The following is a 13888-nucleotide window of genomic DNA, read 5'->3' on the forward strand; positions in this document are numbered from 1 at the left end:
TGTAAGAATGACAACCCTGTGTCCTATGCTTCAGGAGAATTACTAAAACAACGTGCAAAAATTCCTGCCAGGGACAGCATTGCCCACTGCTGTGGTGGCACATCGCTGCAGTGCACTCCTTGGAGGCCAGATCGGCTGCCTTCCTGGCAGCCCCCCATGCCACCTCCACAATGGCCTCTTCGGAAAGAGGAGGCACTGCTGGTCTCCTCACACCCCTAGGGAAGAAATGGCAGCAGCTGCCCTCTGGTGTCTACTGGGCTCTGCACCCCACCCCCCTGCCCCATGGTGTCTGATTCCTACTTAAACCATCAGGCAAGGTTAATTTGATTCCCACCCACCCCTTGTTCTCAATATAGATCCTCATTCACCCCTTCTTCCTCAACCAAGAGTGGTGGTGCCATTTTGTGGTTCGCCTCAGGTGCCAAAATGTCTTCAGCCGGCCTAGATTCCTGCAGCAAGTCTTTCTTTGTGTGGAATAGCTAGGCCAAAATGCATTGAGCTTCAGGGATCCCACTTATCCAAGGGTGTATTCTTAACAACCAAAAAATATACACAAGTTCTATAAGGATAACCATGTTTGTTTTTACAGACTAAATACTAGCAAATCTACTGTCACGAAAGCTCATGTGGTAAAACATTTAGTCACAGGATTCTTTGTGGTTTAGATGTCCTATTAATACTTAAGGGCATATATAAGATATTTAACTACTTCCTTCCTGCTTTTACGTAGATTCAGGGCCAAACTAGGCCAGAAATTAAATACTTTGAAACACTATCTACACTGGGAGGAAATTCCCTACTGCTGCCAATAGGGGATTTCCTACAAACCCAAATAGTGGTTAAACCCCCCTCCACACCTGTTGTGTAGAAATGTTGTTTTCGTTTTTTCCCCGTGTAAATTTTTAGCAATATGTGAGTCTCTAGTGTTGAATGTCAACATGCCACATTGGGATTAAAGTGGAAAATAATAATTAAAGCAAGCATCATGTCCCTTAAAATCCAGGACATTTCAGTCAAATTCCTAGGCAAACACAGGAGATTTGCTCCCTTTTCTTTTGCTGACACCCCACCACCCCACCACCCCACCTGAAACACACTTTTCAGACACATTTCACTTCAGTTCATTCCTTCAGGAAACTCTAGGCCCTCAATCCTGATGTTACCACAGGGAAATGTGTTTCTTGTGCGGTTTATGTCTCTGAGACATTTGCTTGAGGGCCATTGGTGTGTAGAGAAACAAGATATGCATTAATTTCCTCAATGATTTTACCTGGGGCAAAATGGACACTAATATGTTGCCTTCTGCTGTTCTAAGTTTTGTTCTTCCTTCTGCACTGGTAGAGAAACAAAAAAAAGAAAGCAATACCTACCTCAGCAAGCTGGTGCTTTATGTTCAGTCATGTCTCAGTACATTCTGTTAGCCATCAGCCTTGCAAGACTCCAGATTATTTATGGAATCCATTAATGTCTGTTGTTGCCAAACTTCTTAGATATCAGCAAAGTAGGGGCCCTTCAGGCATAAATGACCTTTAGGCAACATAATCTGTTCCCTGCCTCACTAGTACCGTAATTGTGGCAACTGAGATATGTAGAGGACAGGCAGCGGCCATGGCTATGAGGCTCTCCAGCAGTCTGTAGACCGGGGGTGGGGGTGGGGCCTGTTGGTCGGTGCAGATCCTTCCCTTTACCAAATGGTCAAATAGGAATGTTCCACTTATGTCTATCTGCACAGTGCTCTGACCCCAGTGCCACCACTTGCTTTCAATATTGGGCCTGATATTGAAGGGGCAAAGAGGCTGTAATTGTGGAACAGCCTAGCTTGTACGTTACATTCTTTACCATGTAATTGTAGAGTTGGAAGGTACACTGGGGGTTAACTAGTCCAAGCCCTGGCAATGCAGCAGTATGTTATGGTTAGGTTAGTAGGAAGAGTGTGTGTGAAACAAAGACTCTTCTCTGCTGTCATTGAATTACGGGCAATATGTGACTAGGCCTTGAGCAATGCAGGTACAGCTCAGCTAAGTTTTCTTAATGTGATCCTGCAAAGGACTGAGTGTGAAGTGAGTTGAAATGCTCCAAGCAAAAACTGCCTTCCTGATATTTTGCCTTTTCTGACCTTGTAAATTGTGTTGTCAGTGCTTGATCCCACTGGTATACCCCCATGGATATTGAAGGAGGAATTACTATGTTTCAGTTTCAGGCAACATGTGAAATGTTCCCATCTCAGTTTTAGCATTAGGCACGGAAAGCTAAACCCTGATATTTAAATTAATTTAGGTCAATGAACAACTATTATTTTCTCCACAAATTGTTAAGATTTCAAGTGCATGGGGCAGGGGAATCCCCAGGCTTCCACTTGTGAATCCACCAAAGTTCCTAGTCTCTCAAGTACACCTACATCTTCTCACCAATGGTTGGTCTGAGGTCTGGTCAGGGGCTGATGATGCTGAATCAGAGATGAGTGATGTTTGTTGGTGTGACCTGAAAGCACGCAGCTGCCTTAATCACTCCTTTAACAGGCCTGAAAGAGTGACCCCTTTGTAGAGGAGGGGCAGAGATGACAGCTCATTTTAGGCTACCTTGTCAGAACCAGTGCATGATTTAAGCACATGACAAAACCTTCTGTTATCACACAACCTGGAAAGCAGATTTTGTATAAAAAACTTTAAAGGCGTTCTTTATTGAATGAACAGATACAGGGAAAGGCCAGATGTTGTCACGAGATCAATTTCCAGGCAGGGAGCAACTGGAACAGCAAAGTCTGAGTGAGGATGTCTATGAAATCTCTGGAAGCTCTTACTGCCCACATATGGAGAAATTCCAAAAAGGAGCCTGTATTAATATCTTCAAGTGGGACTGCTGCACTGGAGACACAGCGGGTCATTTGGAAAGGCTTCTGTTGCAAAATCTCACTTCTGGAAAATGACCCTGCTTGTTTCCCATGCCTTGAAGCCTGACATCAACTAAATAAAAGCGATTGATCTGATCTTCCAGCACTCCAGGCACAGAAGTACTGGTGCACTGACAAAAAGCGTTATGAACTTTTTACAATCCCGAAGCACCCATAACTTGTTATGGAAAACAAAACGTTGGCAGAGAACATGTGGTTGCTGGCTGGGCTGGTGAAGGGGGAGCAGAGGTTTCTCCACCCAACAGGAAAGGAGGCACTTCTGCAGGCAACTATGTGCAAAACCAGAAATTACATTACAAGCTTCTGCCACCCTCTACATTAGTTCATGTATTCTTAAAGAATGGTGCTGGGACTTCCCTGACCTTGAAGTCTCCCCCCCCCCCCATAATTTTAGACAGAAGAATGTTAGTTATGCTTTTTTCAGTGGTGAGAAAAGTGTGCTCTACTCATTTTCAACGGCTTCTATATATCCATTGCATACTTTCAGTATGCATTATGCTTACTTATTTGTACTGTACATTAAATGACAACATTGACCTCAGCCATGCCAATTTTTTATTTAAAAACCCATTTTGCTTTCTCTTATCCCTGCAAACTAGAATTAATCTAAAAACCTAAAAGCTGTCATTATTTATTTCATGGCGGAGGGGGGAGCTGAGACTAGTGACATGTCTGCATTGCATCACAGCTGAAATGTGAGATCCTATGTGCTGAAGCATAGATCTTGATGCAGCACTTGCTTGAAGGACACCAAATCTGACAAAAGAACATATACACACTCATCCTAGATTTTATTGTTCTGAATTCCCCGTGTGGCTCAGTTGGCTCAGTTGCTTGGCCCAGTTGCTTTAGTCATCCGGAGCGATTTGTTTTGCACATTCCTTGTTCATAGTTCCTTTCTGGTTGCAGCAAACTATGATACAGATCATGTGGATCCATCTGCAACATGACTGATAAGTGGCAATTCATGGAGTTGGCACTTTGGTCTCTTCTAGCTTAATGACTCATCAGTCTTTTTCAACAGCGTTTGTACAGGAAATTTGCTTCAGGTGTCAATATAGTGATTGACCCAATGTAGAGAACAATCATAGTTGCTAACTTATATTCTTGTGTTGAATTAAGGATCCTACACAGGAGACCAGAAGTGTAGTTCTACTCTATTCCACAATTATTATCACTAGACCTTTTAAATATCACAGAACAGAGAGTGGTAATCTATCCATGAGTGTTTCAGCAGGACTTTATCACTGAACTACCACCACTGATCAAATATGAATCCTTCAGGATGAAAGACCTATAGCTCAGTGGTAGAGATTACAGCTTTGTATGTAAAAGAATATTAGGGAGCAGGTGAAGTAAAAATCCCCGTCTGAGACCTTGGACAGCTTTTGCCAGTCATATCAGCAGCACTGGGATATGTGGATGAATGGTCTAACTCAGTATGACACAGCTTCCATGAGCAATTAGAGGTGAAGAAATACACACAGACCAAGACCAGCTACTATTTTAAGAACATACTTTATACAAAATAACAAATTCTTATGGAAATAAAATCTACAGATCTCCAAGGATCAAGCTTATTTTTTTAAAAAAAGGATCCTTAAAAAAATTACCCAAACACAGAAAATTAAACTAACTATTGAGGTAACTGTCGCTCTCAGGGAATCAGTAGACCAAGACGAAATATACACAATATAAAAATAAATAGCATTCCCCTTTCCAGTATTGACCAGGAGAGTTCAAACCCAGCTCTTTGCAGCAGCAAAAGAGTAGAGGAAAGGATCCCTGATGCTGTGCTCCATGGGCAAGGAAAGTGATCAGGGTTTTTTCAGGAGCAGTGGAAAAGGCAGCCAAGTGAGGTACCTGAGTCCCAGTTGGGGAAAATAGAAGAGCACACGAGGAGGAATTCACAGTCAGTCAGTCAGTCAGTCAGTCTTATATCAGGTGTTACCTCTCCAATTAACGGGCCCTCTTGACAGTAGCTTCCTGCCACACTAACAAGTTCAGTCTGCTATGGCGTGGAAGACTCATGCCAGCTCCCTTTCAAAACTAGTTGAGAAATTCATTTATCCAGCCAGACACTGCCATGTGCAGTCCAAACCATGTCAGATTCCTCCCAGAGTTTGTCAATAATATATTTTCACAGCTTGATGGTGAGAGGACACTTGCAGCCACAGCTCGTAGTCCTGTTGACCAGAAGATATTTCAGCTGTTTGACAGAGACCAGGATCCAGCTTGCAAGTCAAACATCAGACTTCATCCAGAGGAACGTTCTCTCTTCTCCTTTTGCCCCCAAATAGGCAAATTACATTCTTTACAATCTTAATTACAATAATACAGTCCCTCCCATCCCACCCACCAAATGACCCAGAAAACATTTCAGGAATGATGGAGATTGGCAAAAAATTGTCAAAGCTCAACCACTTCAAATTAAAAACCAAAAGTATTGTTAGAAATTCTCAGATCACTAAGAAATATATTCTCTAGCAACCAAGCCTGTTGTTTTGTGTCTCTAGTTAGAAAACTTCTTTCTTGCTGTTCTTCCTAACCATGGGGGAAATATCTCATTCTACTTAGACAAAATGCAGTAGTGCAGGAAAAAGCTGAGCAGTAGAAAAAAGTACTCAAACATTGAGCAAAATACGATTTTTGTATGTGTAAAATCAGGAGCCAGACTAAAAAACTAACTTCCTAACCTCAACAGTAATTCAAGTTCCAGTCACTAGTCCCAATTTTTAGGCACCAGTGATCTCTGGATTTTTTTACTTCCCTGCAGTGGACTCCTATGATATACTTAACTTTTGTAACGGGGGAACCTGGAGAAAGCACAATAACTGCTCTGCTTTTATTGCTAAATAGTCACGCTGTAGCGTGCACTGAACTATTATGGAAGAACAAAACATTAGTAGATGCCAGGGTGCATAAAATATGAACTATAACTTGCATTTATATCCAAAGGAGAATTCAGCACCATGACACTTGGAAGCCCCTGTTCAATGTCAGTGAAGTCAGTTACAGAGGGAATTAAATTCATTGTATAACAGTGACACCTTGTGGTCAGTAGAGAATGTGGCTAAACGCAAAGAATCACTGACATTAGTGGTAGCACTGATCACCTAGAGCTAAGAGGAATTCCCCACCAGGATTCATTGGATCCTTCAATGCTCTGACTACAGAAAGTATGCAGGAATTTGGCAGCTGTTAATATTGCAACAAGCACCTGGTATACTGCCAATGCTAAACAAGTATTTAGTAGAAATAGTTACACAGTTTGAAAAATTTCACAGAAATCCTGTAGATTCTTGCCAGAAGACATAGGAATTAAAAAGAGTAGGGCCTGCCAACTACATTTAGCTCCCCATCGATAGCAGTCAATATTCCTACTGTGTTGTTGCTCATCAGCACCTGAACCTTATCAAAGAAACATTCACGTTATAGTAAAGCAAATTTCTGATACGTGCTAATCAGCAAGAACCTCTTTTGTTACTCTGTTGTCAGCCAAGTTATATTTTTGATTCCTCGAACCCAAACATTCATCAACAGCATCCAAAATGTTGTCTGGTCTTTGTAATTAGTCAAATTCTGCAGCTGTCTGCCACTCACTCTGACTCTCCAATCTGGAGAGGGGCAAGATCATATTTCAGATGTGCCATGTTGTGGCGGTATTCTAACTTTGTGAAAAATCTTGCCGCTTCAGAGTGCCTCTGAAACTCACATGGCTGCAAAGGTAACCCCTAGAGAAAATGGAAGGACTTGTGGTTAGATTTCTGAAGTTTCCAGCCCCAAAACTGAGTGGGAATGCAAGGGCAAGCCTCTCCACTCTCCTCCCATTTTGCACTCAGCAACTTAAAAATATGCTCCCCACTGGTAAGTGCATTTTGGAGCCCTGTTCACCACCATCTCCCACAATCAACCTTTGGAGTCTCTTTCAAAATCTCATCTGTTTCATTTCCACATTCATAACAGGATTAATTTAGGTCTGCTGCTGTCTGCTTCTATGTATCTATTCCTACTTGTTTTCAGAACACTTGACTATTTCAACATTATGAAATCTCACATCTGGCACTCCTCACTGTAAACATAGGCACAAGTATTGGAAAAGGTATGCCAGAATCAGTCCTTATTTTCTTAGGTATGTTTCCCTAACATATAGCAGTGAAGAAAAACATGTTCTTTAAAAAATATTTAATTCAGTGGTAAATGTGGGCACTAAAGGAGATGCTCCACACAATGCTTGAATTACTGGGGTGTGGGGGAGGAGAGGGGACCTTCTTATAGTTTATTATAGAATAGATTAGGAAATATTGCTTCAGGATAGCATGTGTCTGGCTGCTGGGAGGGAATGGAAGAGCAGCTGCATCTCACACAAAAGTGGAATCTATTCTCATGGAGAAAAGGCCTTTATAATCAGAGGCATCTTTGTTTTTCAGTCAACATACATATAGGATAATGTTACACTTAAATATATGGGAAATAAACACTTCCTTTCACTGAGAAAAAACCAGCATTGTTGAAAGAAAACTTCAAATCTTGCATATTCTCCTCATACAAAGATACAAACTATATTTTCTGTTCTCTAGGCCCTGTACGTTATTTCCTGCTTCTAGTTGGGACATATGATGACACAACGGAATGGCCAGAGAACTCTGTGATCAAATAGTGCTAACTTATTGATAAAGGCTATATTGGAATGCTACCAAATGAAGAAAGCACTGTGCACCGCCAGGGAGCCTACTGAACTGTCATGTCTGTCAGATCCTTATTTTCAGTTCCACCAACACATTGCCTCCACACTCCAAATACAGGAAAATGCAAACCAACTTCAGATCTAGAACTGAGACATCAACTGAAACACACAACTACTTTTTACAATAGGCACACTATTGATGTACTGCTGATATTTGATGTTTTGTTTGAATTAGAAGTATTTAATATATCCAAGCACCGTAGCATTTGCCAGTATCAGTAATACCTCTGTTTGAGGATCATAGACTATTATTGATAACGAGACACTATAAGGAGTAAAACAATTCATCCAACTAGGAGGATTTAATTACCAATATTGGCAATTAATACCAGTCAACAGCGGTTTTTTAATGCCTAGGTAATTATTTCAATGAGGGAAACTCACCCTCCCAAAAAAACTCATACAGATATTGTTTACATGATTAACATTTACCTTTAACACTTTCTCTTTATTTTTAGTGTGTCTGCTTTAGGAAATGATTTATTCTTCCCTTCCTGCTTCAGAGAGAAGTATGCAGGGGTCATTATGTGCCTCTTAAAAAAAGGTTTCTTCCACATGGAAGGCAGGGGTCCTGCAGGGCCAGAATGTGTGGCACCCCATCTGTATCTTAAACAGATACAGATGGGTAGAAGTGGGGAGGTTATTGCTTGAGATAGTTCTTTCATTACAAGAAGCACAAGCTTTGAAGCCCATTATCAGTCCATCTGCAGCTGTGCCACTCATCTATCTTAGCCATCCAAAAGGCTCGCACACTTATTATTCAACCACTCATGCCAAAATTACAACAGAACAGGAACTGGGAAACAGCAAAAGCTTCCCATCAACTTTTAAAAGAAATAACACCACTATCCTATTACAATGCCTTCCTAGGAGCCACTAACATCCACATGTTTACAGATACTGAGTAACAGTTTGTAGGGCTCTGCTACTCTTCTAGCTTCCCAGCAGCAGAGCCAATCTGCTGCTCCTGCCACCATAAATCACACTAAGTTCCCCACACCTCACACCTCCCCTCTCAGCAAGTGCCAGAGACCTACTCTGTTGGGAAACCAGGACAGCAACAGAGTCCTACCCTCACCAGACACTACTGTAGATATTAGAAGCTATCTCATAACTCCAATGTGCTAATAAGCTCATGTAGGTCATTTAAGCCCAACCTAACAAGCTCATTGCACACACAAGCTTTCACACGCAATAACCTGCTTCACAGTTCTAATGAAAGTGGGCTAATTGCTCTCTAAAGTATATCTCACAACAAACCAGTGAATCTATAAGGTGCCACAACATTATTCTTTTGTTTGTTTGTTTCACAGACTAAAATGACTACAGATTTGGAATGTATTCCTGATTTTTTTTGGGGGGGGGCGGGAGGGAATACTATGCTAACTTGTGGCCCACCAGATGTTGTTGGGACTACAGCTTCCACCATCCTTGAATGTTGGCCATGTTGACTGGGACTGATGGGAGGTAGTGGAACAACTTCTGCAGAGCCAGTAGCCAGCCACATCTGCTATACAAGGAACAGAATTTTTTCTTCTCTAGTTTATGAAGTTATCAGGCAACAGACTAGAAGAGATTAAAGGGAAGAGGCAGAAACTCAAGTAATATTTAGTGATAGACATAGGTAGAGCCCCTTTCAAGCTTGCACCGTATCGTAATTGCCTGCAATGAGGCTATGACTCTGGGCTAGAGTTCTATTTAAAAAAACCACAATAATATAAATTCATTCATGGGAGGGGGAAAATCAGTAGGGGAAATGTTGTTTGAAACAAAAAACTTAAGTTTAAAAAATTATTTCAGGGCCTAGGTGCCAGCGCCTGTTTCTTTCCTTTGAAAATGACTGTCCATGAGCTGTGTACTCTAATTGTAATAGGTTAGATGGAACTGCCACTAGAGATGTGGCCATGGTCCTTTTTTTACTTGCTACTTGTACTAGACATGAGACTGAGAATAGATTTCTGGCTCACATGCTCCTTTCTCTGCTTTCCATGGGCACAGAGGAGCTCAAATAAACATGGAATATTTCCTGTTCAGTCACTAACTTCTACACACAGTGAGACGAGGGAGTGAGCACTTAGGATATACATTGAAGCTCACTCCAGGCACAATCCAAGTAAACAAATGAGCAGACCTATGGCATCCATCAACAGAATATAGTAGTGCCTAGTGAAAATGTTCACACTCTGACTGAATGTGTGTCCAGGCCTGGCGAGAGCCACATACTTAAGACAAATCAGAGCACCATATTATTGTATTCTAGGTGAAAGCATCACAGATGCCTCATAAGAAACCCTTGTGTAATATTATCACAGGCCTTCGTCTCCGGTTCTAGCATCTTTAAAGAGATCTTTGAAAACATTGGCATTACATGTAACAACATTCTCTTTTCTTATCCCCATAATCTCAGCTTGGGTGTATGCCAGGGTAACTATTATTCCCAGTCAGAAATGTTTGCGAAAAGGCTGCTACAATTCTAAACAAGATTTCCAAATTTCTGGAAATTCCAGTTTGCTGGTTTCCTAGTTCCAATAGTGGCAGGAACTAGCAGTGCATACAATTCAAGGGCAAGATTGGGGAACACTGATTTCTCCTGAGCAACACCTGTGGCCAGCTGCCAGGCAATGCCTTAGCCCCAGGTAACCAATAGGTGGTGTTGATAAAAAAAAAATCAGAAAAAACAATTATTTCCTGCATCTACCCACTCCTGAAGGATTTCAATGTGACATGATTGTAAACATATTATGATCATCCCAGTGCTATGCCCACAACATTTGAGGCCTACCATTCCCACCCTAATAATGTACAATACATTCACCAACAGAAATATTTTTCTTTTAAAAGGCAACAGGTTAAAAAAAAAATCTGTAAACTGGATTCCATTCCAAACACACATATTAATACAAGTACTTTCCATAGCCTCCTGTCTTTCACCCTGAAAAATATACCTGAGTTTTAGCAGTTCATGAAAGTTTCAAGCTCCTCAAACAGAGCCCCTTTAAACTCTTAATGAAACCTAAGTCTCTGGTGAGAAAGATGTCATTAGATCAAGTTGCTCCCTCTGTGTCATTGCGACAGTCCTATGAGGTGCTCTATTCCACCAGACCTTGGAAAGAGATGCTTCTGGGAAAGAAGATGAGTGTAGAAAGTATATTTCCCTTTGCCCTCATCCACTCATATGTGGCTCTTGTCTCCATCAAATCCTTCCAGCCTTAGACTAACTCTGAAAAGGGACAAACAAAAAAGTGATGATTATTTGTTTCAGAAGTAGTTTTCTAAATAAATAATAAAGATCAGGCTTTGAATAAGCTTCAACACTATATTAAATGTGTAAAAACCACAATTTTGGTTTTAAATAGTAGCTGCAAAGGGAGGGGGGAAATCGGGATAGCAACAAACAACTTTACTTCTTGGAGGAGGGACAGCAGATTTTCTTGGGGGGTGAGGGGGATGATCTTCTCCAGGACTGTGCAGTTTATTTATTATTTTAAAATTTTAGATCATGCTTTTCACCATCTAGGTCTCAAATAGGTATATAACAATAAAAAATGCAAAATTTAAAATTTAAAACATAAACATCACAAAATTGAAACCTCGGAAATTTAAAATATCAATTTTTTAAACAAGAACATGAGAAAAAATTTAAAATACCAGAGAATCATTCATGAGGCAAAGTCCTCCTGAAGTAAGATGGTTTTAACAACACCTGAAACTCAGCAGGGAGGTGCCTGTCAGACTTCTAATTGGGAAAGAGTTCCATAGAGTTTGGCCAACAATATCGAAGGTGCAACTTCTTGGTGTGAGTCATGCTTCTGGTCCATAGGGGACCACTAGTGATTGGGATGTACAGAGAAAGGTGTTTCTTAAGGTATCTTAGACCCAAAACATTCATGTTTTGTGCACTAATACAAGAACCTTTATCTTGGCCTGGTAGCAGATGAGAATCCAGTACAAGTCTTTCAACAATGGTATCAAGTGTAGGTGATCCATTCAAGGTAGGCAACATTGGGGGGGGAGAGTGCAGGCAGATGGTGTGTGGGAAGAGTGGCTTAACCCTCCCTGCCCCTTCACTCACTCAATCCCAATCCTGCCAAATACCACCCCCCACTAAAAGCTGCTTTTCCTCCAAAGGGGAACTGTGACTGCTACTCTGACCATCTCCTCCTCCCCACAGCTATTTTTAAAAACAAACACACATGCACATGTAATGTATCATTATTCTGGCCACCAGATGGCACAATATCAGAGCAGCCTAACAAGAAACTGATTTTACACCCTTTGAAAGCAAAGACTGAGAAATACACCACAGTTATTTCATCAACCTAGGACAGAAATCATTTTTCATTTTTAGAAGGACTTAATAAACAGCCATGTCTAATGAATTAAGAGCAATAACCTGGTGTATTGGCCCAAAAGGAGTGCTGGAAATCCCCAGTTCAAATTTTGCTGCAGTCATGAACTTACTACATAGACGGCCTTAGGAAGGATATGCTCTCCCAGTTGCAGTTTTCTACCAACTGCAATAAGAAGATTGTAATGCATGCCTGACATAATAATGTTGTTGTATGTATCACTGAGAAGGGCTTTGGTCCAATCCAAAATGCAATATGAATGCAGCATTGTTTGTTTTTGATTGTTGTTTGTTGTTGTTGCTAGCAGTTGGCTTAGTATGATTTTTTGCTTACCATCAAAAAAATCTAAGTCTAAGCAAAAGCGTGCACAATATTAAAGCAATCCCAAGAATAAATATCACTCACCAAATTATAATAAAAAGTATGGCCTACCATTGGTTCTGCTTTCTCCCTTCCCACAAAAGCTACTAATACTCACATATTCCATGCATCATGGTGCAACACAAACATCATTCCCTATAATCTGTCCTTTATTTGTACTTACTTGATCCAGAGGCAATGCTGGTGTTTTTTGTGCTGGAGGGTCTTCCCAAGCTGGTGTTGTGGTAGGCACCTTTAAGAACGGGGATTGTGGCTGGTGCATGTGCATTCTGGAATCATACACAATGGAAATGGCAACCTTAGCAATGGCATAAACACATAGTTTATGCAAAGACGTATGTTCCTACAATGGGAAATTCATTTGGTGGAGATTCACCATGGGTAGGCAAACTAAGGCCCGGGAGCCGGAGCCGGCCCAATCGCCTTCTAAATCCGGCCCACGGACGGTCCGGGAATCAGCGTGTTTTAACATGAGTAGAATGTGTGCTTTTATTTAAAATGCATCTCTGGGTTATTTGTGGGGCATAGGAATTCATTCATTTCCCTCCAAAATTAAAGTCCGGCCCCCCACAAGGTCTGAGGGGCAGTGGACTGGCCCCCTGCTTAAAAAGTTTGCTGACCCCTGTGACATACACGGTTAGATCTACATCATATCCCAAGTTCTCTGTATCTGATTTTATCTGGTTGCTGAACATAAATTAGATGTACATCCCTTAACTCTCCTTCACTATAAAAAAGAGAGAACAATGAATTAATCTAAATTTTCCCGCACAAAATCTATGGAGAATAAGATTGGATAGTCTACAAAAAGAAGTGATGTTAGTATTGTAAGCAACCTTCATCCTTTACTACTGAATTGTTATCTCAATCAATATGAAGTATATGAATCGCTTTCTCCCTAAAAAAATACAAGAAACCTTATTGATAACTTCAACAAATGAAAATAAATTCATGGTTTAGTAGTATAATTCAGGAAAAACACTGCCCTAGGATCCACTGAGATGAAGGGTCAGCTATTCAATCAATCAATCAATCAATCAATCAATCAATCAGAAAGTCAGTTCTCCCCTCTTCTACCCATGGTGTGTATGTACTGCCAGCTCCTGTTAACAAGTGAACAAAAATATAAGGAACTAGAATTTCCATAAGACAGGAAATTCTGTGTGAGATTGCAGCAGTCACTTCTAAATAATTTCAGGTTGTCAGTAAGAGTAAAAACTTAAAATATGAGCCAAGATTGTGGGGACAAGAACTGTAAATGTTGCTCCATGTAATGTTAATGTGCTGGAAGATCTATATAAGGATACCAAAACCACGGATAAGGGCCTGTGAGGGCATTACAGGTATGAACAGAATCAAAACTATCAGATCAATCCCTTCTCTCATTGTAAGGTTACTTGTGAAGCTCTATCACACATGGTAGTGATGTCTACTGTTCATTGCTGCTCTTTAGAATCTCACCTTTATGACAGCAACTATCATTCAGCACTCTTCCCCACC

General features: G+C 40.9%; 1 protein-coding gene across 3 annotated transcripts in view; it reads right to left on the reverse strand.

The window, feature by feature from the left end:
- Window positions 1-4412: 4412 nt before the first annotated feature.
- Window positions 4413-13888, reverse strand: part of CECR2 (CECR2 histone acetyl-lysine reader) — a 119646-nt gene continuing 110170 nt past the window's right edge. Inside the window, exons 18-20 of one of the 3 annotated variants that reach the window (XR_013842781.1) lie at window positions 12552-12657; window positions 10762-10878; window positions 4413-5194 (exon numbers count right to left, since the gene is read on the reverse strand). Coding sequence is in view for 1 of the 3 variants with exons in the window: in XM_079992149.1 (XP_079848275.1) it covers window positions 10873-10878; window positions 12552-12657 (112 nt within the window). In the remaining 2 variants the exon portion in view is untranslated. Of the gene's footprint in view, window positions 10879-12551; window positions 12658-13888 lie in introns of all 3 variants that reach the window. The other 2 variants (XR_013842782.1, XM_079992149.1) reach the window with 2 other exon arrangements.

Source organism: Podarcis cretensis, assembly GCF_951804945.1.
Source record: "Podarcis cretensis genome assembly, chromosome: 10".
NCBI lineage: Eukaryota > Metazoa > Chordata > Lepidosauria > Squamata > Lacertidae > Podarcis > Podarcis cretensis.